This window comes from Suncus etruscus, chromosome 6 (assembly GCF_024139225.1).
Source record: "Suncus etruscus isolate mSunEtr1 chromosome 6, mSunEtr1.pri.cur, whole genome shotgun sequence".
Taxonomy (NCBI): Eukaryota; Metazoa; Chordata; class Mammalia; order Eulipotyphla; family Soricidae; genus Suncus; species Suncus etruscus.
The window spans coordinates 49185912-49213463 of record NC_064853.1 but is presented as its reverse complement, the minus strand read 5'-3'; the positions used below and the strand labels follow the sequence as shown (position 1 = coordinate 49213463).

The 27552-nt window shown below is 43.7% G+C and overlaps 1 protein-coding gene across 2 annotated transcripts in view; it reads right to left on the bottom strand.

Annotated features, from left to right (window-relative positions):
- EYA3 (EYA transcriptional coactivator and phosphatase 3) overlaps window positions 1-27552 on the bottom strand; it is a 109979-nt gene that overhangs the window by 2360 nt on the left and 80067 nt on the right. For both annotated transcript variants that reach the window (XM_049774772.1, XM_049774773.1), the window contains 7 exons: window positions 26925-27008; window positions 22536-22625; window positions 17345-17403; window positions 14076-14236; window positions 9459-9573; window positions 4540-4661; window positions 2484-2584 (listed from right to left, as the gene is read on the bottom strand). In XM_049774772.1, the coding sequence (XP_049630729.1) occupies window positions 2484-2584; window positions 4540-4661; window positions 9459-9573; window positions 14076-14236; window positions 17345-17403; window positions 22536-22625; window positions 26925-27008 (732 nt within the window). The remainder of the gene's footprint in view (window positions 1-2483; window positions 2585-4539; window positions 4662-9458; window positions 9574-14075; window positions 14237-17344; window positions 17404-22535; window positions 22626-26924; window positions 27009-27552) is intronic.

Genomic DNA, 27552 nt, shown 5'->3' with positions numbered 1-27552 from the left:
TCCCCCCCCAAAAGGACTGGAGAGATAGCACAGCAGTAGGGCATGTGTTGGCAAGTGGCCAACACAAGGCGGACCTCGGTTTGAATCCTGGCATCCCATATGGTCCCCGAGCCTGCCAGGAGCAATTTCTGAGCAAAGAGCCAGGAGGAGGGCCCGGAGAGAAAGCACAGCGGTGTTTGCCTTGCAAGCAGCTGATCCAGGACCAAAAGTGGTTGGTTCGAATCCCAGTGTCCCATATGGTCCCCCGTGCCTGCCAGGAGCTATTTCTGAGCAGACAGCCAGGAGTAACCCCTGAGCACCGCCGGGTATGGCCCCAAAACCAAAAAACCAAAAAACCAAACCAAACAAAACAAAAAGCCAGGAGGAACCCCTGAGTGCCACTGGGTGTAACCCAAAAACAAAAACAAACAAACCCCCCAAAAAACCCCAAACCTTTCAGTAGCCCTCCTATATATTTTTTATAGGTGGTCAAGTTCATCTTTACATTTCAGAGCTACAAGGTCGCAATCTACACAATTGAGATGTATAAGTTCAGAGCTGGGGAAGAACTGCATCATATTATGTAGTTATATCCAGAATACTATGTGCTGTTCCAAAAAGCCACATTTCATTCAGTGTTTTTGAGCCACACCTAGTGGTGCAATGCTGGGGATCAAACCTGGTTTCCTGCATGCAAATCCCATACAGCTGAGCTTTCTCTGACTAGAAAGCTACATTTTTTGGGCCATACTCAGCAGTGCTCAGGGATCATTCCTTGTTCTACCTCAGGAATTACTCCTGGCAGAGCTTGAGGGACCATTTGGAATACTGGGGATCCAATTTGAATCAGTTAGTTGCATGCAAGACAAGTGTCCTACCCACTGAATTATCTCTCTGGACCAGTAAACTACATTTAAAAAAGATCTTTGAAAAATGCCAAACATTACAACATATTCTATGAAGCTGAAGTTGATTAGCTGATTGTTTTGTTCTTTCACTGGTTTCAAGTCACCTAGGACACAGTTTGTTTGCTAAGTTCAGGTAGTGCTGGGACGGAACTCAGTCCTTCTGCTTGCAAAGTATGCACTCAGCCTGTTGAGTGATCTCTCTGGTTCAGAACAAGTTTTTGTTGTTTGTTTTGTTTTTTTGGGCTATACTAGGCAGTGCTCAGGGGATCATATGCATTGTGAAGATAAACTGAGACCTGGGCACGGATTTAAAATGTTAGGAGGTGGAGGACAAAGGGACCCAACACATTATAGAGAAATGCCATCTGGGGAAAAGTAACCATTTCTCTTTTTAAAAAAAATTGTGAGTGGGGAGCCAGAGATAGCACAGCATAGGGTGTTTGCCTTGCATGCAAAATCCAGTTTTGATTCCTGGCATTCCATATGGTTTCCCGAGCCTGCCAGGAGTAACTCTTTTTTTTTGGAGGGTCACACCCGGCAGCGCTCAGGGGTTCCTCCTGGCTCCACGCTCAGAAATCACTCCTGGCAAGCACAGGGGACCATATGGGATGCCGGGATTTGAACCACCATCCTTCTGCATGCTAGGCAAACTCCTTACCTCTATGCTATCTCTACGGCCCAAGAGTAACTCTTGATCACAATGGGTATGCCCCCTCACACTCCCAAATTGAGAGGGATTGAAGTCAGTGCTTCACATTTGAGTCACTGAACTATATCCCTAGTCACATTTTCCCCTATTTTTATGATGCTGAGGACAAAACCAAGGCTTCATACTTCATACATTCAAGGGAAATGTTGTATCCTCCAGTTTCTACCCTACACACTCCTGCCTAACCACATTTTTTGCCTTAAATAAAAAACAAAAAAACAAAAAAAACCTTGTAAAAACTAAATTTGTGGGGGCCAGAGATAGCATGGAGGTAGGGCATTTGCCTTGCATGCAGAAGGTGGTTCAAATCCCGTCATCCCACATGATCCCTTGAGCCTGCCAGGAGCGATTTCTGAGCATAAAGCCAGGAGTAACTGAGTGCTTCTGGGTGTGACCCAAAAACCCAAACCCCCCCACAAAAACAAAACAAAACAAAACAAAAAATTGACATTTGTTTTGGACCACATCCAGCCGTATCTTCTCCCAATCCCCCTTCACTCCTAGCAGTTCTGGGGAAAAAAACCAGGTCTCCTGCATCCCTGAAGAGACTTTTTGTTGTTATTTTGGGTTGTACACAGCAAAGCTTAGGGCTTACTCCTAGTGAGCTCGGAGGACCATATGTGATACAGGGACTGAACCTGGGAGGGCCTCACTCATGCTGTACTATTGCTCTAGTCCCAAGATACTCTTCTTTATACCATGGTTACCTGTTTGGATTTTGGGCCACACCCGGTGATGCTTACGGGTTACTCCTGGCTATGCACTCAGAAATTGCTCCTGCCTTGGGGGACCATATGGGACACCAGGGGAACGAACTGCGGTCCGTCCTGGGTCAGCAGTATGCAAGGTACCCTACCACTGTGCCACCGCTCCCACTCCATGGTTACCTGTTTGGCTGCAATTTCTTCATCTCGTCCATCTCCAATCACTACATAGGTGACTTTCTTTCCAAACCGAGACACAATTCTCTCAAAGCAGCTCTCCTTACCTAGTGAGAAAATTAATTCTATATTAGTATATTTCTCCCAATCTTATTTCAATACCAAATGAAAGGGCTTTCACTAACTTCATCCTTCTGTGCATCTAAATAAAATTTATGGAAGCTCGAGTAGTTTGCTTAGCGAGAGGTAGGGTCAGTAGCCAAAGACTCAGCATTAAGGCCCTACGGACTCTTTGGGAATTCTTCCACCCTTACCCTTGCTCAAACCAAAGACTTTCTAGGTTGGTTTATTTTTGGTCCATAACTTGGCAGTGCTTGGGGGTTACTTTCAATTTAATGCTGGATTTTATGTCCAGGGTTCCTGCTAGCAAAGCTCCCCCACAGTCCTTTGAGCTTTCTTCAGCTCCTAGGTTCTCTCTTTTTAATTAGGGATCACACCCAGTGGTGCTCAAGCATTATTCCTGGATCTGCACTTTGGGATTATTCCTATTGGAGGACCATAAAGAGTGCTGGGGTCAAACTTGGATCAGCTAACTGCAAGCAAAGAGCCTTACTTGCTGTGTTTCAACTTTGGCCTGGTTTTCTCTCTCTCTCTCTCTCTCTCTCTCTCTCTCTCTCTCTCTCTCTCTCTCTCTCTCTCTCTCTCTCTCTCTCTCTCTCCCTCCCTCTCTCTCTCTCTCGCTCTCCCTCTCTCGCTCCCTCCCTCCCTCCCTTCCTCCCTTCCTCCCTCCCTCTCTCTCTCTCTTTTCTGGGCCACACCTAGCTGTGCTCAGGGCTTATTCCTGGCTCAGCCTGAGGGATCACTTCTGGTGGGGAGGGGATTGGTGGACTATATAAAGTGCTGGGAATTAAAGGTGGATGGGTTCCATATAGGCCAAGTGCCCCACCTACTATACTATGTATGGTGAGGGATTCATATAAACAGGAAACTAAGAGGTCTAGTCAGTGGTAGAGCTTTGAATTCCACTTAATTCTTCCACATTTCCTGTACTTTATTCTTTTTTTTTTTTAATTTTTTTTTGGGCCACACCCGTTTGATGCTCAGGGGTTACTCCTGGCTAAGCACTCAGAAATCGCTCCTGGCTTGGGGGACCATATGGGACATCGGGGGATCGAACCTCGGTCCGTCCTATGCTGGCGCTTGCAAGGTAGACACCTTACCTCTAGCGCCACCTTACTGGCCCCTGTACTTTATTCTTTAAGCCACAACCAGCTGAGCTCAGGGCCTACTCCTACGTGGTACTGGGGATCATACTTTGCAGATTACAAAGTTGCCTTCAAGTAATCTTTTCATCTTATTCTCAAAATAATGCACTCTGATTTTTTATGAGGGGGGTGTCACACCTAGCAACACTCGGTTTACTCCTGGCTCTGTGCTCAGAAATTGCTCCTGGCAGACACGGGAAATCATATGGGATGCCGGGATTTGAACCACTATCCATCCTAGATTGGCTGCATGCAAGGCAAACGCCCTACTGCTGTGCTATCTCTGGCCCCCTTTGATATTTTCTTCTAGAAATGAAAATTTTATTTTCATTAACTTTTCAGTTAAATTGTTATCATAATACAATGTAGTACAATATTGCTTTGTCTCCCAGAGGAATAATCCAGTGTTTTAGTACATGGGAACCAGTTAGGGGTCTCCACAGGACCAAGGTTTTGTCACTGAGTTAAAGGTTGACTGACACAGGGGGTCTCAACCTCAATTTACCTGGGGGCCGCAGGAAGCAAAGTTGGGGGTGATCCTTGAGTGTAAAGTCAGTAGTAAGCCTTGAACATTGGGGGTGTGACCCAAACAACGAAAACAAAACAAAAAAAGATTCCTCTAAGGCAGGGCCACAAAATGCTGTATGGAGGGCCACAAGTTTGAGACCTCTGCATTAGGTCATTTTTTCATTTTCTTGCAGCTAGTGGATCATTTCTACCTGTTAAATAGGCTGGTAAATGGCAAGTATACTTTAAGTATGAAGTATTAATAAAAATTCAGAGAGAAGAAATCATACCAATTTTGGTAGCACTATAGATATTTTCAATAGGAAATATTTCTCCTAGTCCATAAAGGAGAACCTTGGCCAGCGCTGGAACCAACTGGGTGGTAGTTATCAGAACATTCACACAATTCTTTCTAGAAGGGAGAAAGAAAAAAGGTGAAACCAGACCAAACTAAGAATAAAAATTAAGTATGTTAATTCTAACATGTATTAAAAATTACCATCAGGGCCAGAATTATAGGACAGCAGGTAGGACGCTTGCCTTGCACTTGGCTGATCTGGACTTGATCCCAGAATCTCATTGTTAGATAATACCTTGTTTTATCCAAAACAAAAATCATCATCCCTGGTTCCTTTGTGTCTGTTTGTTAACAACTTGGTTTTACACCAAAACAGATCATCTTACATGCAAACTTGGCTCAGGATAGCTTGAGTTATCTGCCCTTACTCTGTCCTAACTAACTACCCCATTCCAGGGTAATCTCTGTACTCAATAAAAACAACAGTTCTGGCAGGTAGCTTGCTCTTAATAGGAGGTAGAAGATTGCCAGACTACACACGCTTTACTCTCAGCCTGATTTAGATTTGTACAGCAACTCTGCTTTACCCTGCTCACCCAGGGTTGGAAACACGGTGTGGTGTGTAGGATGATTTTACACCTCATAAGGTTTATTCTCTGAGCCCTGCCAGGAGTGACTACTGAATGCAGGAACAGTCTCTGAATACCACTTGTGGCCAAAAAACTAAAGAAAGGGATCCTAAAGGGCACAGATCTCACTTGATTCTTGCTCATATTTCCTTTTGACCATGTTAGCTAACTGTACCTTTTAGGAAATAGTACCAACCCATATCATATTGATACTTTTTTTTTTTTTTTTTTTTTGTGGCTTTTTTGGGTCACACCCGGCAGTGCTCAGGGGTTACTTCTGGCTCCATGCTCAGAAATTGCTCCTGGCAGGCACAGGGGACCATATGGGACGCTGGGATTTGAACCGATGACCTTCTGCATGAAAGGCAAATGCCCTACCTCCATGCTATCTCTCCGGCCCCCATATTGATACTTCTTAGGAAAAAAGGAGGGTTTTGTTACAGTGCTATTTTATTTACAAAAAATTTAGCCCATAAACAAGGTATGATTTAACTTTTTGTTTTGGATTGGCCACACCCAAGGGTGTTCAGGGGTTATTACTGTCTCTGCACTCAGGAATCACTGCTAACAGGTTCAGGGGACCATATGGGATGCCAGGGTCGAATCTGGCTTTGGCCATGTGTACAGCAAGCCCTTATTTGAATGTACTATTCATTTGATCCCAGATTTAACTTTGTATTTGAGCCACAACCAGTATTGCTCAGGGCTTACCATTGGCTCTTCACTCAGCGAACATACCTGATGGTACTCAGGGGATTACATGGAGCGATCACTTCACTATCACTTTGAACCCCACTGTAACTTTTTATTTTATTTTTTATTTTTATATTTTTTTGGTTTTTGGGTCACACTCGGCAGTGTTCAGGAGTCATTCCTGGCTCTACGCTCAGGAATTGCGCCTGGCAGGCTTGGGGGACCATATGGGATACTGGGATTCAAACCACCATCCTTCTGCATGTAAGGCAAATGCCCTACTTCCATGCTATCTCTCTGGCCTGTAACTTCCTTTTTAAAAATATATCTTTATTTAAGCACCATAATTACAAACATGTTTGTAGCTGGGTTTTAGTTATTAAAAGAACATGCCCCCCACTTCACCAGTGCAACCTTTTTGCCATCAATGCTCCTCATCTCCTTCTTCCCTCATCCTCCAATGTAACTTTTGTTATCTGTATTAAGGCAATGGATCTTCTTCCCGTCTCTTTCTTTCTTTTTTATTTTTTGGTTTTTGGACCACACCCAGCAGTGCTCAGGGGTTACTCTTGGCTATCTGCTCAGAAATAGCTGCTGGAAGGCACGGGGGATTCGAACCAACCACCTTAGGTCCTGGATTGGCTGCTTCCATGGCAAACGCTGCTGTGCTATCTCTCCGGCCCCATCCCCTCCCTCTCTTTTCTTATTATTTTTTTTTTTTTTTGGTTTTTGGGCCACACCCGGTAATGCTCAGGGGTTACTCCTGGCTATGTGCTCAGAAGTTGCTCCTGGCTTGGGGGACCATATGGGACACCGGGGGATCGAACCGCGGTCCATCCAAGGCTAGCACAGGCAAGGCAGGCACCTTACCTTTAGCGCCACCGCCCGGCCCCTTTTTTTATTATTATTATTTTTTTTTTTTGTCTCTTTTCTATCACTCTTCCCTTCTCTTCCTACCTTTACTCCCGCCCATTGTTTTTTTTTTTTTGGTTTTGTTTTTGGGCCACACCCGGCAGTGCTCAGTGGTTACTTCTGGTTCTGTACTCAGAAATTGTTCCTGGCAGGTTCGGGGAACGGACCATATGGGATGCCGGGAATTGAACCCAGGTCTGTCCTGCATTGTTTGTGTGCAAGGCAAACACTTTAGTGCTATGCTATCTCTCCGGCCCCTCCTTTCTTTTTTAAAGTTTTGGGGCACATGAGATATGTTCAGGGTCTATTCCCCACCTCGATCTGTTCAGTTCTATCTCCAGCTCCAGAATACATAAATTTCATATGTCCAGGGCCGGAGAGATAGCATGGAGGTAAAGCATTTGCCTTTCATGCAGAAGGTCGGTAGTTCAAATCCCGGCATCCCATATGGTCCCCCAAGCCTGCCAGGAGCGATTTCTGAGGTAGAGCCAGGAGTAACCCCTGAGCACTGCTGGATGTGACCCAAAAATCAAAAAAAAAAAAAAAATTCATATGTCCTTCCCCTTACACAGCTTGGTGTCTGTGTTATTGCTTTATAGGTCAAAAACCAGGGATTTTAGGTTCTTTTTTTCTTTTTTTTTTTTTTTTTTTTTTTTTTTGGTTTTTGGGCCACACCCGTTTGACGCTCAGGGGTTACTCCTGGCTATGTGCTCAGAAATCGCCCCTGGCTTGGGGGGACCATATGGGACGCCGGGGGATCGAACCGCGGTCCGTTCCTTGGTAGCGCTTACAAGGCAGACACCTTATCTCCAGCGCCACCTTCCCGGCCCCAGGTTCTTTTTTTCTTAAGGTGAGCACAATTTTTACTTTAGAAGAATTTGCATTACAAATTTTGTTTAATCAGGCCCGGAGAGATAGTGCTGCGGTGTTTGCCTTACAAGCAGCCGATCCAGGACCAAAGGTGGTTGGTTCGAATCCCGGTGTCCCATATGGTCCCCGGTGCCTGCCAGGAGCTATTTCTGAGCAGACAGCCAGGAGTAACGCCTGAGCATCGCCGGGTGTGGCCCAAAAACCAACCAACCAACCAAACAAACAAAACAAAACAAATTTTGTTTAATCACATTACAAAATTTTTCTTCACAAAATTTTTTGGTTTTGTTTTTGGGTCACACCTGGCTCTATGCTCAGAAATCGCTCCTGTCAGGCTGGGGGAACCATATGGGATGCTGGGATTCGAACCACCGTCCTTCTGTATGCAAGGCAAATGCCCTACCTCCATGCTATCTCTACGGCCTCACAAATTCTTAAAGAACACCACCTCTGGGGCTGGAGCAATAGCACAGCGGTAAAGTATTTTCCTTGCATGTGGCCAACACAGGACGAACCCCAGTTCGAATCCCGGTATCCCATATGGTCCCCTGAGCCTGCAAGGAGTGACTTCTGAGCTCAGAACGCTGCCAGGTGTGAACCCCTCACCCCCCAAAAAAAGAACTCCACCTCAAGGATGGATTACTGATATGGAAAACAAATGGGCAAAGGATCAAAACAAGCATCCTTTAATTCTTTAAGGGTTTGTTTGCTTTGGATTGGGGCTACACCCAGCCATGCTCAGGGGTTACTCCTGGTGATGGAGGAAAGCTAATAAGATAACAGAATCAAATCCAAATTGGCTTCGTGGGAGGCAGTTGCTCAACCTGCTGTAATAGTGCTCCAGACCCGGCATCCTTAATTCTTAAGTGCCTCACCCTAATTTCAGACACCCAGGACTCTGCTTGCCAACTTCCCAGCTCTTTCTCGCCTGGCAGTCACCACCTAGTTCCTTTCCCTAGCACCCCGCTATGCTCCTCAGTGCTCTGGGCTCTTCTATCTTTCAAGAAAGGGGCTCTGGGGCCGGAGAGATAGCATGGAGGTAAGGCGTTTGCCTTTCATGCAGGAGGTCATCGGTTCGAATCCCGGCGCCCCATATGGTCCCCCCCGTGCCTGCCAGGAGCAATTTCTGAGCCTGGAGCCAGGAATAACCCCTGAGCACTGCCGGGTGTGACCCAAAAACCACAAAAAAAAAAAAAAAGAAAGGGGCTCTGAAGGTGCAGAATTTTAGATTCTGATGAAAGTAACAATCAGGATATTGGTACAACTATGACTGCACTTATTTCCTGGTCTAAGCTTTAAGCTGTAATTTGCTTCATCTATGAAAGGCACTCTTTTCTTTTCCTTTGGGCTATACCTGGCAGTGCTTGGGGTTACTGCCAGCTGTGCTCAGGGAACATTGTGTCCCAGGGATTGAACCAGTAAATCCCAAATACAATTTGCAATATCCTTTTGGTCTGGTTGTTGGGCACATTTCTCTGGAAGGCTTTATCCTTAGGAGACTTGTGGTATGTCTTTATGTGTATTCTGAGGTTGCTGACCAACATCCTGGGAGGATATTGTGAAACACTAAATATTGATTTGAGAGCAAAAATAAAGGGAAAGAAAAAGGACTTCATACTCAAATATTCTTTAAAATAATATTTTGTGTTGTAATTTTTGTGTAAATCCCACTCTAACCTACACACACTCATCCATATATAAATTTCTTCTACCCCTAAGTGGATATTATTTTAGGAAATGTAGATGCTGCTGGGATCAGAAGAGTGTGCCTCTAAGAAGATTAGTCCAAAAAGAATCATTTCCATACCTGGACTGGATGAGAAGTAAGGATTTTAATGCAGTTCCTAACCAGGAATCTGTTAAAACTTCAATTTCTGCTCTTAGTCTCTGCAGTGCCTCCTTTCTTTGGGGACTAAGAAGACCTTTGGGAATAAAAGCAGATACATTCATCATTTCACAATAAACCCTTGTTGACATGGAGAAAACAATTACTAAATTCAATTTGGAAACAGTGTTGAGTCATTGACATATTATACTGAGTTGATCTATTTCTCTTTTGGGTAAAACCAACAGTATTGTTCTACTCAAAAATGTCTCTTTCCTCCCCCTCCCAAGTCTTCATATTTGTGGTGGTGTTTTAGGCTCACACCAGCCTGGGACCTGCACTTGAGATGATGGGGAGTGAACATGTGTTGCTGAGCCACATATACAGCCCCTCAAATGTTTATTGCCTCTCTTCATTGGAAAGTTCTGCTAGGGAGTCACAACCACAACATCCACTGATGGAATGATGTGCTTAGATTCTACCTCAAGGGGCCCGAGTGATAGTACATTTGCTTTGCAAGTGGCTGACACAGGTTTGATCCCTAGCAACCCAGATAATCTCCTGAGTGCCAGGAGTAATCCCTAAGTCAGTGTTTTTCAACTAGTGTGCCATGAGATATTGTCTGGTGTGCTGTGGGAAAAATTCCAATTTCATCCTTAACATGCGGCGTCAGCATGATTGGTCTATTTGTGAGTCAAAGCACATGTTACGAACTATAAAAACTATAGACAGGGGCCGGGCGGTGGCGCTAAAGGTAAGGTGCCTGCCTTGCCTGCGCTAGCCTTGGACGGACCGCGGTTCGATCCCCCGGTGTCCCATATGGTCCCCCAAGCCAGGAGCAACTTCTGAGCACATAGCCAGGAGTAACCCCTGAGCGTTACCGGGTGTGGCCCAAAAACCAAAAACCAAAAAAAAAAAAAAAAAAAAAAAAACTATAGACAGAGAGAGACTGAGAGCTGTTAATGAAGAGCTATGTGTGTGTCTTTCTTCGATTCCTGCCAGAATATCAGCTTTGTGTTCAGCCAAACAGGCCCAGGTTTCACACAGAGTAAACAGAAATATGAACAATGATAACATACTTTATTATAATAATAAAGTATAAAATAATTTATTTGTGTTTTATTCCTACTCAAGAGAATTACTTTATATAGTCAAAATAGGCACAGAGTTAAATTTTTTAAACATTTTCTTTTTTTGTTTTTTTGTTTGTTTTGGGCCACACCCGTTTGATGCTCAGGGGTTACTCCTGGCTAAGCACTCAGAAATTGCACCTGGCTTGGGAGGACAATATGGGATGCTGGGGGAGGCACGCTGGGGGACTGAACCTGGTTCCTTCCTTAATAGCGCTTGCAAGGCAGACACCTTACCTCTAGCGCCACCTCATCGGCCCCTAAATTTTTAAACGTTTTCTAATGGTGGTGTGCCTCGTGATTTTTTTCCATGAAAAAAGTGTGCCTTTGCACAAAAAGGTTGAAAAACACTGCCCTGAGTACAGAGAAGAGTAAGCTCTGAGTACCACCAGATAAGGCCCCAAAGCATGGCCCCCAAAAGATCATAACGTGAGTCCTTTATTGGGGACTGGGGACTGAGGGAATGGGTAATGGCTGGGTCACATTTGTGGTGCGTAGGGGCTATTCCTGGCTCTCTGCTTTGCAGTTGTTCCTCGCAGTGCTGGCGGACCACAGAGAACCACAGGTTGAACTAGGACTGTCATGCAAAGTGTGCGCACTGGCCCTATGACTTACCTCTCTCAAATTCTTGTCAAATGGCCCTCAAATCCTTTTTTTGGGGGGTGGGGGCTGGGGCCACATCTGGCAGCATTCAGAGGTTACTCCTGGCTCTGTGCTCAGATATGACCCCTGGGATGCTGGGAACTGAACCCAGTCTGTCCTGAGTTGGCCACGTACAAGGCAAACACCCTACTGCTGTGCTATTGCACCGGTCCCCCTTCAAGTTCTTTCACCAACTGGTAACAGTCAACAGACTTGGGTGCCACACTTTGTGCAGTATTGCGTTAAACACTTTATAACAAGAATTAAAGGAAACTCTTTTTCTACTCTCTTTCTAGGACTGGGGGTTGTGAAGTCCTGGGTTTGATCCTTGGATCCATCCCTCAAAAGTATTCTTCCAATTTCTTTCTTAAACACCAATGCCCAGGGGCCCGGAGATATAGCACAGCGGCGTTTGCCTTGCAAGCAGCCGATCCAGGACCAAAGGTGGTTGGTTCGAATCCCGGTGTCCCATATAGTCCCCCGTGCCTGCCAGGGGCTATTTCTGAGCAGACAGCCAGGAGTAACCCCTGAGCACCGCCGGGTGTGACCCAAAAACCAAAAAAAAAAAAAAAAACCAAAAAAAAAACACCAATGCCCAGGGAGAAAGGGGGCTGCCTAAGAATGCATAACCTGTTGGTGGTGCTTGCTCTGAGTCTTCTTGTGCCCATCAAGAGTGCTGTACTTGTATCCCCATTTGGAAGACATCAACCCAATTATCTTTTCTTATAATTGCAAAGTTGTGTGCTAAACAGGAAGACCATGAAAAATGCAACTTCCTCTCCAAAGGGTTTCAATTAAAATAGTTTAAAAAAAAACTCGCATACATAGTTAAAATGTGATTGTGCTGATAATGATCTCAGAGGAATCTCAGACAATCCCACTTGCCAAGAAAACCAAAGCATAAATAAATAAATGGGAATAAATAATAAATAAATGAGAAAGTTTCTCAGTAAACAAAATAGAGGACTGAAGTAAAGATACTTTTTTCCTTGTTTTGTTTTTTTGGGTCATATCCAGCTGTTCTCAGCAGGGCTTGGGAAACTTATGGGGTACTGGGAATAGAATTTGGGTTGGCCACAGACAAGGCAAACGCCTTACTCTGTATTATTACTCAAGCCCCTGAAAAATACTTTTTGAAGGAGAAAATATTCACATATCTAACACTGAAAAAAAAAAGACTAATATCTAAGATATATAGACCACTCACAAAGCTCAACAATAAATAAGAAACCCCATCAGGGCCCGGAGAGATAGCACAGTGGCGTTTGCCTTGCAAGCAGCCGATCCAGGACCAAAGGTGGCTGGTTCGAATCTCGATGTCCCATGTGGTCCCGCGTGCCTGCCAGGAGCTATTTCTGAGCAGACAGCCAGGAGTAACCCCTGAGCATCGCTGGGTGTGGCCCCAAAACCAAAAAAAAAAAAGAAAAAAAAAAAAGAAATAAAGATGTTCAATAAGCATATAAAGCATGAATGTATAATTTGCATGAAATGCAAATCAAAATGACAATGAGATATTATCTCATTCCAGTAAGAATGGTCTGCATTATAATATTTGAAAACAAAAAACATGTAGGTGCTGTGTGCAAGGCAAACATCCTATCTGCTATACTATCACTCCAGTCTCCTTGGCACCAAACCTAAGGAACTAAAACAACTCACTAAAACACACACTTTGTTCACTGCAGAATTATTTATAATAGGCAGGATCTGGAACAATACAAGTGCCCAAAACAGATGAGTAGATAAAGAAACTGGTATATAAAATGGAATATTACTCAGCTATGAGAAAAGATAAAATACTGCAGTTTGCTATAACTGGATGGATAACATTTGAGGATGTCATGCTAAATGAAGAAAGTCAGAAGGAAAAAGACAAATACAGGATTACAGGATAATCTTACTCTTTCTTTTTTTTTTTTTTGGTTTTTGGGCCACACCCAGTAACGCTCAGAAGTTGCTCCTGGCTTGGGGGACCATATGGGATGCCGGGGTATCGAACTGTGGTCCGTCCAAGGCTAGCGCAGGCAAGGCAGGCAAGGCACCTTACCTCTTGCGCCACCGCCCGGCCCCGATAATCTTACTCTTATGAGGTATACAAACCACGCAGGGCCAAAGAGATAGTACAGCAGGTAGGGCTCTTGCCCAAACATGGCTGACCCAGGTTTGATCCTTGGCAACCCACCTGGTTCTCTGAGCCATCCAGGAGTGATTCCTGAATGCAGAGCTAGGAGTAACCACTGAGCATCACCGGTTATGGTCCCAAATCAATACACACACAAAAAGAAGACAAGCAAGGAATTAGACAGTCCCCCATGGAAATAAACCCCAGGATACTGCAAACAGAAGTGTAAACTGAGGGGGCCAGAGCAATAGCACAGCAGTAGGGCGTTTGCCTTGTATGCGGCTGCCCAGGATGGACCTGAGTTCGATCCCCGGCATCACAGATTGTCCCCCTAACCAGGAGCGATTTCTGAGCTCATAGCCAGGAGTAACCCCTGTTGTCACTGGGTGTGGCCCCAAAACAAACAACAACAATATCAACAACAACAACAAAGAAGTGTGAAATGAGGATGGAAAGGTGGTGGGAGAAGGAACTTTAGGATAATGGGGATGGTATGGCAGTACTGTTTATACTTACACAAAACGGTTTAATGCTTATGAAATAATAACATCTATACTCTGTAAACCATGGCACATCAATAAGAATAATTAGCCATAAAAGTCATTGTGTCACAAATTCACAACTGCCAGGATGTCTAAGGAATCCTTGGAAAAGAGACTGTGAGAAGCAAAAAAGAACAGCATATCAGTTGTACTGTATACTTACCACCCACATTGCTTTTATGCTTATCATAGATTTCTCTAACTTTTCGGTAGCGGAAAGCAAGTTTCCTCATCCAGTCCACACCTCCCTGGACGCCTACAGAAGATCCATGGCTGCCACTGCCTCCTGAGCCACTGAAACCATCTGTTGAGAAACTGTAGTTGCTGCAAAAAGAGTGAAGGTTGGAGATTAAAACTTCCTCTTCAAGGGGCTTTAGATGAATGTCATCTGGGATTTGTTGTCCTATTCCAGGCATTTGACACCAAGGCTAATAGTTTTAGGACTCTTCTCCCCTCAGTCTCTTTATTGTTAGAGTATATCTCCAGTCTTTTATCTGAGCTTTATTATATCCCTCAAAAAAAGAATAAAGAGGAGGGAGCACATACATAGAAGAATTCCAATACCAGAATCTCTTAATGGGAGCTTGGGAGACCATGTATATGCATGACAGAATGTCCTAGAGTGGGAAAAAATTAATATATAAACTTGTTTGCATACATACAATAATGCACACAATTGCACCTAAGTTAAAAAAAAGAATAAGCATGTGAAACAAGGAAAGGAACACATTCAAAACACTAGTAAGATAACTGGAATGTTTGTCACAGATGTGTTTTCTTTCTCTCTCTCTTTTTTTGGGGGGGGCCACACCTGGTGACGCTCAGGGGTTACTCCTGGCTATGCGCTCAGAAATCACTTCTGGCTTAGGGGACCATATTGGACACCAGGGGATCGAACCGCAGTCCGTCCTAGGTCAGCCATGTGCAAGGCAAACACCTTACCATTGCACCACTGCTCCAGTCCCTCATCTGTTTTCTTAAGTGTTCTGGGATCATGGGGGAAGCTGTAAGTTCCTTGCTATTTATCTCCTTTGGTTCTTTGAATGTAAGAAGAAATGTGGAGACCTCAGAGACTAGGTTTCCCTCGAGCACTTGTCAAGCACATGAGAACACTCAGGAAGTTCCACACAGAGGCACAGGCAGTGAGGCTTTGGGGCAATTGCTTCTCACATGTGAAGCTTAGAAGTCCTTCAATGCCCATCAACCTTTCAGATGATCATAGCTTTGAACAAGAGTTTGATTTCAGGGTCATAGACCAATGTCTACCTAAGCCACTTTCAAGTTCTTAACCTACAGGGAATTAGCATAGGTATTTATAATAATATTGACTGTTTTAAGCTAAAATTGGAGGGAGGCAATATGATATACAGAAATAGGTAATAAACAATTATAATGGCTATGAAGAATTCACTAATTTTACTTCATAAGATGTCATTTTATTTTTGTTTTTAAGCCACACCTGGTGATACTTAGGGGTTATTCCTGGCAGTGCTCAGGGGGACCAGATACGTGCCAGGGATAAAACTCAGGTTGGCTGTGTGCAAGGCAAGTACCTTAACCACTGTACTATGGCTCTGGCCCTAAAGATATAATTTTTTTTTTTTTTTTTGGTTTTTGGGCCACACCCGGTGACGCTCAGGGGTTACTCCTAGCTATGCGCTCAGAAGTCGCTCCTGGCTTGGGGGACCATATGGGATGCCGGGGGATCGAACCGCGGTCCGTCTCCTAGGCTAGCGCAGGTAAGGCAGGCACCTTACCTCCAGCGCCACCGCCCGGCCCCTAAAGATATAATTTTAAAATGACTGTCAGGGGGCTACAGTGATAGAATAACAGTCAGGTTGTTTGTCTTCCACATAGTGGATCCAGGTTTGATCCCTGGCACACCAAACCATATGGTCACCTGAACCTGTCAGTAATGATCCCTGAGTGCAGAACCAGGGTTAAGTCCTGAGCACCACCAGGTGGCTGGCTCCTCCTCCCTACCTCTTCCCAAAAGACTGCCAAAGGGCTAGGGATTCAGTTCAGTGGTTTAGTGCTTGCCTCACTGCAATTCCCAGCACTGCCAAAATAAAACAAGTGGGGGCAGGAGAGATAGCGCAGTGGATCAGGTGCTTGTCTTGAACAAGCCTGTCTTAAATTCAGGTTTAATCTCCACACTCTATATGGTCCCAAGACTCACCAGGACTGATTACTGAGTACAGAGCCAGGAGTAACCCCTGAGTATTGCTTGGTGTGGCCCCAAAACAGCTAGAATTAGAGAACCTGGTTCAATCAAAAGTTATTATGCTACACCTGGCAGGGTACTTGGGGAACCAAACAGTGTTGGAGACCAAAGCATATACTCCTGCATCTGAGCTCCCTCCCTGGTCCTTTGTGTAAGATTCTATATATAAGAAAAGACATTTCTCTTCTCTTATATCTCCAACAGAACTGCATTACTGGAATCATCTTGTTCTGCCTCATAATTTGAGGGGGGAAAATGGATGATACCAGGACCAGACAGTCGTATGAATACTTAGTGGAGATAAAAAAACGGTTAGACATGAACACCAAATCCAAAGTCAACAACAACAGAATCAATACCCAATCTACAACAAGCTGTACAAAGGGGGACCAGTTATACTAGCATTATGGGGGGTAAAGGCGGGAGATATGGGATGCATGCTGGGAACAGGGGTGACAACACTGGTGGTGGGAATGCCCCTCATTCATTGTCACTAGGTGCCTTAAATATTACTGTGAAAGATTTGTAATTCACTTTGGCCACAATTAAAAAAAAAGAAAAAAAAAAGAAAAGACATGATAGGCATTACTGGTTAGCCACACTAGAGGGAGGGGAGAAAAAATATATATAGAAGAGAAATAATTAGAATAACATCATATAGACTATTAATTCAAAAGGAAAAACTGATCTCTTAAGAGGACAGTTAATCTAAAAGCACTATCTTCCTGACTGAAAAATCTAGTACATTCTTTGCTTTGAGGATTCCTTTTCTCATCTCATTACTTGTACTCATTTTTTGAGGTATGTTCAAATTCTACTGCTCTCATTTTGCCCCCCATCTACTCTCCAATCATCAGAATTATTTTCTTTCCTGGGCTCCATGTCTTCTATAGTTATCTTTTTTTTGGGTGGGGTGGCATGGGGAGGTTTCATCATACCTGGCAGTGAATAGAGATCAATCCTGGTGAAGTTTGGGGGATTATATGGAGTGCTAGGGATTGAAAATGGGTTCCAGCTGCACACAAGGCAAACACCTTTAATCCCTGTACTCTCTTTTAGCATGTTCTCCAGTCCCTGAGCCTTATCATCATGAACTATGTTTGACTCTATCTCTGTTAATAAACTATAACCTATCTTCGGACTATTTCTTAATACTCTGAACCTAGCCATGTGCATTACAGGTGTACTGATTATTGTTGCTTTATCACCTCAAGTCTTGGCCATTGTCATCAGAAGCCACATCCTCCACATGTACCTGGTCACACTCCTGTTAAAAAAGAGAAAAATCACACTGTTTCAGTCCAGGGAGCAGAGTACCACTGACCATAACAAACTGAAAAGACTGTGAAACTAGTGGTATGATAAAGTATGCGTGGTCCCTCTCATGTGTGGAGGATGAGAGACTATTAGCCCCTCAATAGTTCACGTTATTCTGAGCTCACGTAAATGTCAAGGAGTCTTTGTCATACACTAGACTAGACTGTAAGTCCTAACACACAGGCTTCTTGTGTATTTTATATCCCCCTTTATGCCCCCTGTAATCTAGTCTATCCCAAACTTTTTTGCAGATTAAATGATCTGTGAAAGAGGACAGTGTTAAAATTGAGAAAGACTGGGACAGTAATGTATAAATTGAAATTTAGGAGCTAAAAGTATTTATCCTAAAAGAGACTGACTGTGGTCAATGTCCTCATGTTCTAGATGTCCAAAGCCACACAATAAGCAAGTAGTAGAAAGGAAAGGCTGAGGCCTGAATCTGCTCATTCAAATCCAAGGTCCTTTCTCCACACCAAGCAACTATTAAAATCCACCTACTGCCTGGTTTGAGTCACTTCACTGACACGACTAAGGCAGTGCTGTGATGTCCGCCGGCAGCAGAATCCTCTGGGAAGCTTTAAAAAGCGTGTATTCTTGGGTCCACCCCAGACAGCCTGGACTCAGTATTTCTGGGAGTGAAGTCCTAGAATTTTCAATTTTATAAGCTCCCCAAGTGATTCTTATGCCCCCTGAAGTTGAGAACTACTGACCCTGGGGGGCAGGAACATTCAAGTCAGATTCTTCACAGAACTTTCAGTCCTGAGTGAGGACTCTGGCTAGAAAATCATTACAAATACAATTTGGCAACAATTACTGGCATATAACAGGTTTGTAATAAAGGTCTGTGAGTAAAACTATGAGGCTCTAACTTATCAATATGATAAGTTGAAGAAACATTAAAGCACTGGGATAGAGACAAAAAGGACAGAAATCTAGACCCCTAAAATTTAACTTGTCGGGAAACTGTCTGTCGAGTAGAACTAGATGGCGTTTAAAAAGAAACAGGATTCCTTTGTGTTTATGTAATATCTACCTTTAAAATTTCACTACAAAATAAAAGGCTTTTATATGCAAAATAAGTATGTCGCATGTAGTTGAAAACTAAAATAACATTAAGTGACAAGTCTGTTAAAACTCACCTTTGTGTCCCAGCAACACATTCCACTTCTAAGCTATATAAACAGTTACTAGAACTTAGCTCTAGCCCTCTAACTTTTTTTTTTTTTTTTGGTCACATCTGGCAGTGCTCAGGGTTTACTCCTGGCTCTAGGTTCAGAAATCGCCTCTGGTAGGCTCGGGGGACCATATGAGATGCCGGGATTCGAACCACCGTCCTTCTGCATGAAAGACTAACACCTTACTTCCATGCTATCTCTCCAGCCCTGCCCTCTAACTTTTTTTTTAAATATATTTTTATTTAAGTAACATGATCATATTTGGGTTACAGTCATAACCAGAACACCTCCCTTCACCAGTGTAGCATTACCCCCTCCCCCTTCCCATCCCCTGCCTGTATTCGAGACAGGCACTCTACTATAGTTACTTGTTTTTAAGTTCAGTAAGTTGTATTTTTTTCCCCTAAAGGATAAGAGTAAAAAAATATATTAAAAGTGTGATAGTGGGAATCACCATTGTTTGCATAGGTCCAGAAAAATGGAGAAAATGGAGAAAAACTCCTTGACCTGATTACAAAAAGGCCTCTCTCTAGAAGTTTATTGGCATAAGACAGACTCTGGGTTCCAGTCATACCAGTTCGTCCAACACCAGTCATTCTCAAGGTTCCGGTGAAACTTTTTCACACTTTAGCTATTGTTGGTATCAGATTCTTATATTTAAAGACTCTGGATTCTGTGCATTTCTTTCATCGATGTCAGGCTGATGTGGAGCATCCTCTAGTTTCAGCATACCATTAAATGCAGAGTGATCTGCCCTGCATGCAGACTGTTGCTGAGTCGCCTGGGTGTTGGGAGCACTCTTTGGAGTAAGTCAATGCCAAAGCAGTGGTAGGTCTTCCCTGGTGGAGGCTTGGATGCTGGTAATGTTATAGACAATTGTGGTTGTTTCCATAGATGGTATCCATTGTTCAGGTGTGTGTGGGCGATGCCCATTCTTCTGAGGCCTGAGCCAAATCATTATGCCAATGTTCAGGGTAAAAGGCCTAATTACATTACCAAATTTGTGTTCCCATCTCTATTAGATAAGAACTTGTTTGCATATGTATTATTTTCCCATTTTAATGTGCCTATGCAAAAGAGAAGAAATGCCACAAGATATTGTTGGTGCATCTGGGGGCCAACGAATAAAGTCCAAAATTCCCCATAACTTAGTACAAACATGAAATCTATACAGCGATACTCTTCTACCAGAACTGCTTATAAAACAGATCTCAAAGGGGGAAAATCAAACAATCAAATAACAAATCTAGTGGGCAAAATTGTCACTATATGAGGATATTCGACAAGAGTTATAGATGTTAAGGGAATACATCTGAGATATACAAAGGAGATAGATACACGTGACCCTTTTATGTTTTAGAAATAGTCAAGAGGGTTGGGGGTGTTTCCAAGATACCACTTTGGTCTGTGATTGGACAAGCAAAGAGAGCATGGAGCCATGTCCTCCCCTTGTTGCCTGCTAAAGCTTCCGACTCCCCGAGAGGCTTTTGCTTCCTAATTGCTGGAAGTTGAAAGTTCAGCAGACCCCTCCCAGCCCCTTGCAGGAACAAGGAAGCCTGGGGTCTCTTTTAAATTGCACCTCACTGGATTGAACCGCAGTCCCTCGTAGGCTAGCGCAGGCAAGGCAGGCACCTTACCTCTAGCGCCACCGCCCAGCCCCTGGAAACCAATTGCTGGGACCCTGAGCAGGTGTCCAGGAATAACCCTGGGGATGGGGAGGAAGGAGAAAGAAGGCTGTGGGGGGCTGCCGAGGCTGCATCTTCAACTTATCTTGGTCAAAAAGCCGACAGCACGGAACCTTGCCATGACGCGTTGCCTGCTGAAGCTTCAGACTCCACACAAAAATTATTGTGAGGGGCCGGAGAGATAGCATGGAGGTAAGGCGTTTGTTTGCCTTTCATGCAGGAGGCCATGTTCGAATCCCAGTGTCCCATATGGTCCCCCGTGCCTGCCAAGAGCAATTTCTGAGCATGGAGCCAGAAATAACCCCTGAGCACTGCCGGGCGTGACCCAAAAAACCACACAAACACAAAAAAACTATTGTGAAAGATATGTAATCTACCTTGGCCAAAACAAAAATCATTAGTACAGAAAATGGTTAAATGTGGGGTAACAAGAGATGGGAGTGAGGGAGTAAAGGAATAAAACGAGTGCCTAGACGGCGTTCAGATAATGACAAGCAGATGAAACACAATGATATCCATATTTTTTTTATAATGTTCCGTGAGGGGGCACTAGCCCCCACACAGTTTCACAATGGACAAGATTAATAAGGAAACTTCCCTGATAAGTCCTAATGCCATAACCTATTGTGACCCATGTCCCATACCCCTTCCTAGGCCTGATTAAAGCAGCCTTTGGCATGGCAGAGGGCTGCCAAACGCCATGCTGGCAGGACCTCCTGGCTCGGTTCCCACGAAGGAAAGAGATCCTTCCAGAGCCAGAAGGCCGGAAGGTCACAGCCCCTGCCCCAGACCCTCCCTTTGGAGCCGGGAGGAATTTGGGGAGAGCCTATGAAAACCAATAAACTCCTCCAAGGGACCCACCTTGGTGGCTTGCCCAGCCATGTGGCCAGGCAAAGCCCTGGAGTACCGGAGGAAGGAGGTAGAGGGGTGCTGGGGTGACCCATGTCCCGCACCCCTTCCTAGGCCTGGTTAAAGCAGCCTTCGGCATGGCAGAGGGCTGCCAAACGCCATGCTGGCAGGACCTCCCGGCTCGGCTCCCAGGAAAGAAAGAGACTGCCCTCTAACTTTTAAGTGTATGTTATTTCTACTATACCAAGTTCACCTCAAAGGTGAAGTCAAATGGCAAATAAAAACTATTTCACCAAGACTCTCTAAGTCTTTTCTGATTTTCCTTACATCTAACTATAAGATTATTTTGGGCATCGGTTAACATAAAGATAAACAATTAAAATGTATAAAATACAGTAAGCGAGAGCAACCACTTATAGGTCTGACATCAGAAGATCATCTTTTTTTTTGTCTGTGTGAATCAAATAGTATTTAAAGATGTGAGAGAAGAGAAAGGAAATATGTGTCAAGAGAGAACATTGGCTTCATATCAGTGGAAAAATGCAAGCAAAGTAAGTGTTCAAGATTGGCTAGGAAGTATGGCAAGTAGGACATGTGCTTTGCACACAGATAACCCAAGACTGCGTGGGTCCTCTGAGCAGCACCAGGGGCAATTCCTGAGTGCAAAGCCAAGTACCTCTGGGTATGGCTCCCAAACCAGGTAACAAAACAAAAAGGTTAAAGGACAACATAAGCTTGAGAGAGCAAGTCCCAAAGATTATTGTTTAAGAAGGCAAAATTGGATAGCCAATTTCTAATTAAGAGTACAAATAATTGGGCTGGAGTAATAGCACAGCAGATAGGGCGCTTGCCTTGCATGTGACCGACCTGGGTTCGATCCCCAGCATCCCATATGGCACCCTGAACTCTCCAGGAATTATTCCTGAGCAATGCCAGGTGTGGCCCAAAAACCAAAAACAAAACAAAGTACAAATTATTAAGCCCACTATTTGTACATTTATTAAATTACGTCTGTTATTTAAAATGACTGAATAAACTGGAACATCAGTTCATGTGTCAGTCTTTTGCCCAATGAGCTGCATTTTCCTTAGAGCTAATAGGCTGACTACACTTCTAACGATGCTAATTTAAAAAAAAAACACAATTTCCTTTCCTCCAAATTTCTGAGGCCATAAAATTGAGGTCCTGATGTCGAGTGTGGGACCTAACTTAGTCACTATTCCTGAAGGGCAGTATATATTTAAGTGCCCTGAGTGACCTCTCCATACTCTCCCTGCTTAACCACATTTCCTATAAATATAATAAGCAGAGTTACAATAGTTACTGAGCCAAAAATGTTTCGATGAAGCATAGAAACCCTTTTAAATACTTACCTCTAAGTCATTGAAAAATAGATGTGTATCAGCCACTTCAAAAATCATTTCTTCCATTGTTAAACCTGAGCCAATCACTACAGTTGGATCCTGGAAGACAGCAGGTGGAAAATTTCCTTCATATTTATGTATGCATTTCTACTACTTATGCAAAGTCACTTGCTATATTGCATGTGTGTAAATATGTATTAACTATCTAATCAATGGATCTGACTCAGGGCCTATACATGCAAGGTAGTGCTTGGCCATTGAGTTTTCACTCCAGCACTAATTCTGATCTATAAAATTTCAGAATTATTTAGGGCAAATGCCAAAACAACACAAGCCCACAATAGTGTTTCATCAGCTATAGGAATCTGGAGTTGTGCAATAATACGCATCCTTATTACTTTCTAGAAAACTCCAACTCAAAATAATCTCAACAACACACACATGCACCAAAAATAATCTCAACAAATAATTCAAGACTGCAGAGGCTGTATATATACCATATTTTATATACTTTTCTAAATAGATACATTATATTGTATAATTGCACATCTAGATATACTAACAGTCTATTGAAATTTTGTTTTGTTTTGTTTTGTTTTTTTGGGCCACATCCAGTGAGGCTCGGGGGTTATTCCTGGCTATGTGCTCAGAAATCACTCCTGGTAAGGGCCGGAGAGAAAGCATGGAGGTAAGGAGTTTGCCTTGCATGCAGAAGGATGATAGTTCAAATCCTGGCATCCCAGATGGTCCCCCCAAGCCTGCCAAGAGTTATTTCTGAGCATAGAGCCAGGAGTAACCCCTGAGCACTGCTGGGTGTGACCCAAAAACCAAAAACCAAAAGAAATCACTCCTGGCTTTGGGGACCATATGGGATCCCAAGGGATCAAACCTCGGTCTGTCCTAGGCTAGTGTGCGCAAGGCAGACACCTTATAGCTTGTGCCACTGCTGCGGCCCCTAATTGAAACATTTCTTTTTGTTGTTGTTGTTGTTGTTTTTTGGCCACACCCGGCAATGCTCAGGGGTTACTCCTGGCTCTATGCTCAGAGCTTGCTCCTGGCAGGCTTGGGGGACCATATGGGATGCCACGATTCAAACCACCATCCTTCTGCATGCAAGGCAATGCCTTACCTCCATGCTATCTCTCCGACCCCAATTGAAACATTTCTTTTTTTTTTTTTTTTAAGATTTGTCATTTTTTTTTTTTTTTTTGGTTTTTGGGTCACACCCGGCAGTGCTCAGGGGTTTTTCCTGGCTCCGTGCTCAGAAATTGCTCCTGGCATGCACGGGGGACCATATGGGACGCCGGGATTCGAACTGATGACCTTCTGCATGAAAGGTAAATGCCTTGCCTCCATGCTATCTCTCCGGCCCCTATTGAAACATTTCTAACAAAAATTTTAACAACAATAAAAAAGAACTGGTAAGAGAGGAAAGGGAGCAAAGGAAGCAGTTATGTTTTAATAAAATTTACTCACATAAGCTAAAAATTAGAATCTGGTAGTAATTTAATTGTTTTTTTGGGGGGGGTTTGGGCCACACCCAGTGGTACAATTAAACAAGCCAAATTTTATCATTTTACTTATTTAATTTTGAAGGCTCAAGGTATCTTGGGGCCACTCCCAGCAATACTTGTCAGGCTGTGCAGATGGTTTAATGCAAGCACAGTCATGTAGTAATGTCCAGGGGTCAAATACCTGTCAGTGACCAAGGGCATTAGGACTACAGCCCATGGTACTCAGGAGTCCATGTATAATGAGGGATCCAACTTGAGGTACCAAGCATGTCAGGTAGGCACTGTACACCTTTAACCTATCTTCGTGGATGCTCTTTTGTGGGGAGACTATGTTAAATAGTAATGTGGTGCTAAGAATTCAATTTAGGGTCCGTATATGTAAGTCAGACATTCCAACCTTCTGGCCCAACTTTTCTTTTATTTCTTATTTTTATACACCTGGAATATAACCAGCTATGTAAGATACTTTTTATTTTTTTTATTTTTTGTTTTTTCGGGCCACACCCATTTGATGCTCAGGGGTTACTCCTGGCTAAGCACTCAGAAATTGCCCCTGGCTTGGGGGGACCATATGGAATGCCGGGGATCAAACAGCGGTCCTTCCTTGGCTAGCGCTTGCAAGGCCGACACCTTACCTCTAGCGCCATCTTGCCGGCCCCTATGTAAGACACTTAACTTGGGTTATTAAAAGTGATTTGGGGGTGGGGGAGAGCAGAACGATAGTACAGTGGGTAGGGCGTTTGCTTTGTACTCAGCCAACCTGGGTTCATTCCCTGGCATCCCACATAATCCCCCAAGCCTGTCAAGAGTGATTCCTGGGGGCCAGAGAAATAGCATGGAGGTAGGGCAATTGCCTTTTATGCAGAAGGTCATTGGTTCGAATCCTGGCATCCCATACGGTCCCCTGATCCTGCCTGAAGTGATTTCTGAGCAGGGAGCCAGGAGTAAACCCTGAGCGCTGTCGGATGTGACCCAAAAACCAAAAAAAAAAAAGTGATTCCTGGGCACAGAGCCAGGAGTTACCCCTGAGTGATGCCAGGTTGTAACCCAAAAATTAAAAAAAAAAAAAAAAAAAAAAGACTTATGGACTTATGGGGATCCAACACACAGTATAGTAGGTAAGGCTCTTTCTTGCCTTGCACATGGCTAGTCATAGGGGGTTCATTCCCCTGTACTACAAATGGTTCCCTGAACCTGCATGAAGTGATCCCTGAGCAAAGAGCCAGGAGTAAGCCCTAAGTACAGCCCCAGACCAAACAATAAGAAAAAGCTTGAGAGATTGGAGATATGGCTCAGAAAACGACTTGCATTTGCAAAGCCATGAGTTGGATCTATGGTACCACATGGCCCCTGAGTACTTAAAAGATGCTCCCCACTCAACAAAAATGTGACTTAATAACAGATCAGTATTTGGAATATATACGCCTGAGATTCTATTTTGCTTTTTTTTTTTTTTTTTTTTTTGGTTTTTGGGCCACATCCGTTTGACGCTCAGGGGTTACTCCTAGCTATGTGCTCAGAAATCACTCCTGGCTTGCGGACCATATGGGACACTGGGGATCGAACCGCAGTCCGTCCTATGCTAGCGCTTGCAAGGCAGACACCTTACCTCTAGCGCCACCTCTCTGGCCCCTCTATTCTGCTTTAAGTTTCATTCCTATACTTACTCTTTATACAATACCACTCTTTATATATATATATCCAGTTGTACTCAGTGCTTACTCCTAACTCTGCACAAAGGGCACAGGATTACTCCTGGGGGACGGCATATGGTACCAGGAATCAAATGTAGGACAGACACAAGCAAGGTAGGTATCCTAACCACTGTACCATTGTTCTAGTCCCTATAGTAATATTCTTGAACAAATTCAATTGCTGTATTAAATTTTCAAAAAATTTCCTTCTCGGCCTGGAGAGATAGCACAGCAGCGTTTGCCTTGCAAGCAGCTGATCCAGGACCAAAGGTAGTTGGTTCGAATCTCCCATATGGTCCCAATGTCCCATATGGTCCCCCATGCATGCCAGGAGCTATTTCTTTTTTTTTTTGTGGTTTTTGGGTCACACCCGGCAGTGCTCAGGGGTTATTTCTGGCTCCAGGCTCAGAAACTGCTCCTGGCAGGCACAGAGGACCATATGGGGCGCCGGGATTTGAACCGATGACCTCCTGCATGAAAGGCAAACGCCTTACCTCCATGCTATCTCTCCGGCCCCGCCAGGAGCTATTTCTGAGCAGACATCCAGGAGAAACCCTGAGCACCGCCAGGTGTGGCCCAAAAACCAAAAAAAAAAAAAAATTCCTTCTCTTCTCCCCATTCCTTTTGTTGTTGAATGGGGTTCTACACTCACACCTAGCTGTGGTGCCTGTGCACATCACACTTGCTGGAATACTTCCTGGCCAGGGTATTTGCATTTTTTTCAAGTGTAGTACATGATTTTTCACCTTTGAGGTTCATATGCATTATAATCAGAAATCACCTGTTACAAAAGGCATAAACAGCTGAGGCTTCTAGGATTATGTTTGATGCATGTACCAGAGACTCACATATGTCAAGACAGCATTCTAACCCACTGAGCTATTGATTCTTCCTAGTCCAATTAAACTTGTAACAGTGGTCCTAGGTTTAGTCTCTGCCCTTACATGACTTGCTGAGTGAATAATCAGGCAAAGTTTATATAAAAAGTGAAAAACTAGATATTGGATATAGTTGAATGGTAAAGCAATTAGGACCTATTCTCAATGCCTGGCACTGCAAAAACAAAAACAGAAATAAAAACCAAAGGAAAAAAAGTGAAAATCAGAGGTGGCAGAGAAAGTAATTTCGGTTCTTTGCCCGGAGAATTGGGAGAGGGTCATTCACAACCAAGGGAGAAAGACTCAAGTTACCTTTCCATACTTTTGGGCATAGGATCCAGTAAGAAGGGAGTGGAAGATGATGATGGTTTCATCCAAGTCCCACAGAAATACCCGCTGAGGAAGGAAAATAAAAAAAAAGAATAAATGAACAGCCTTTTCTCTCACAGGGGAATAAAACAAGAAACCAGTAGCATGTAAAACCAGAAAATTTATAGATGTGTGAAAATTATGATTTTTGTGTAAATATATGTATGTGGTGCCAGAAATTAAACGTAGGGTCTCACACATGAAAGGCAAGTCCCACCACTAAATTACATTTTCTCCAAATATGTGAAAATTAAATAAAGTGCTCTTGTGAATAACATCCCTAGTGGCAATCAATCACCTTGTTCTCTGTACTATCTTTCCAGACCACTTTCCTATCCCATTTACCAGGTGATCACATTATAGAAATAGGGTATATAAAACAAATTAAATGAGTAAAATCTCTACAATTATTCCCATTTCCCAAAAACCAAAAAAAAAAAAAAACAAAACAAAACAAAATGGGGCCGGGCGGTGGCGCTGGAGGTAAGGTGCCTGCCTTGCCTGCGCTAGCCTAGGACGGACAGCGGTTCGATCCCCCGGCGTCCCATATGGTCCCCATATGTTGCCAGGA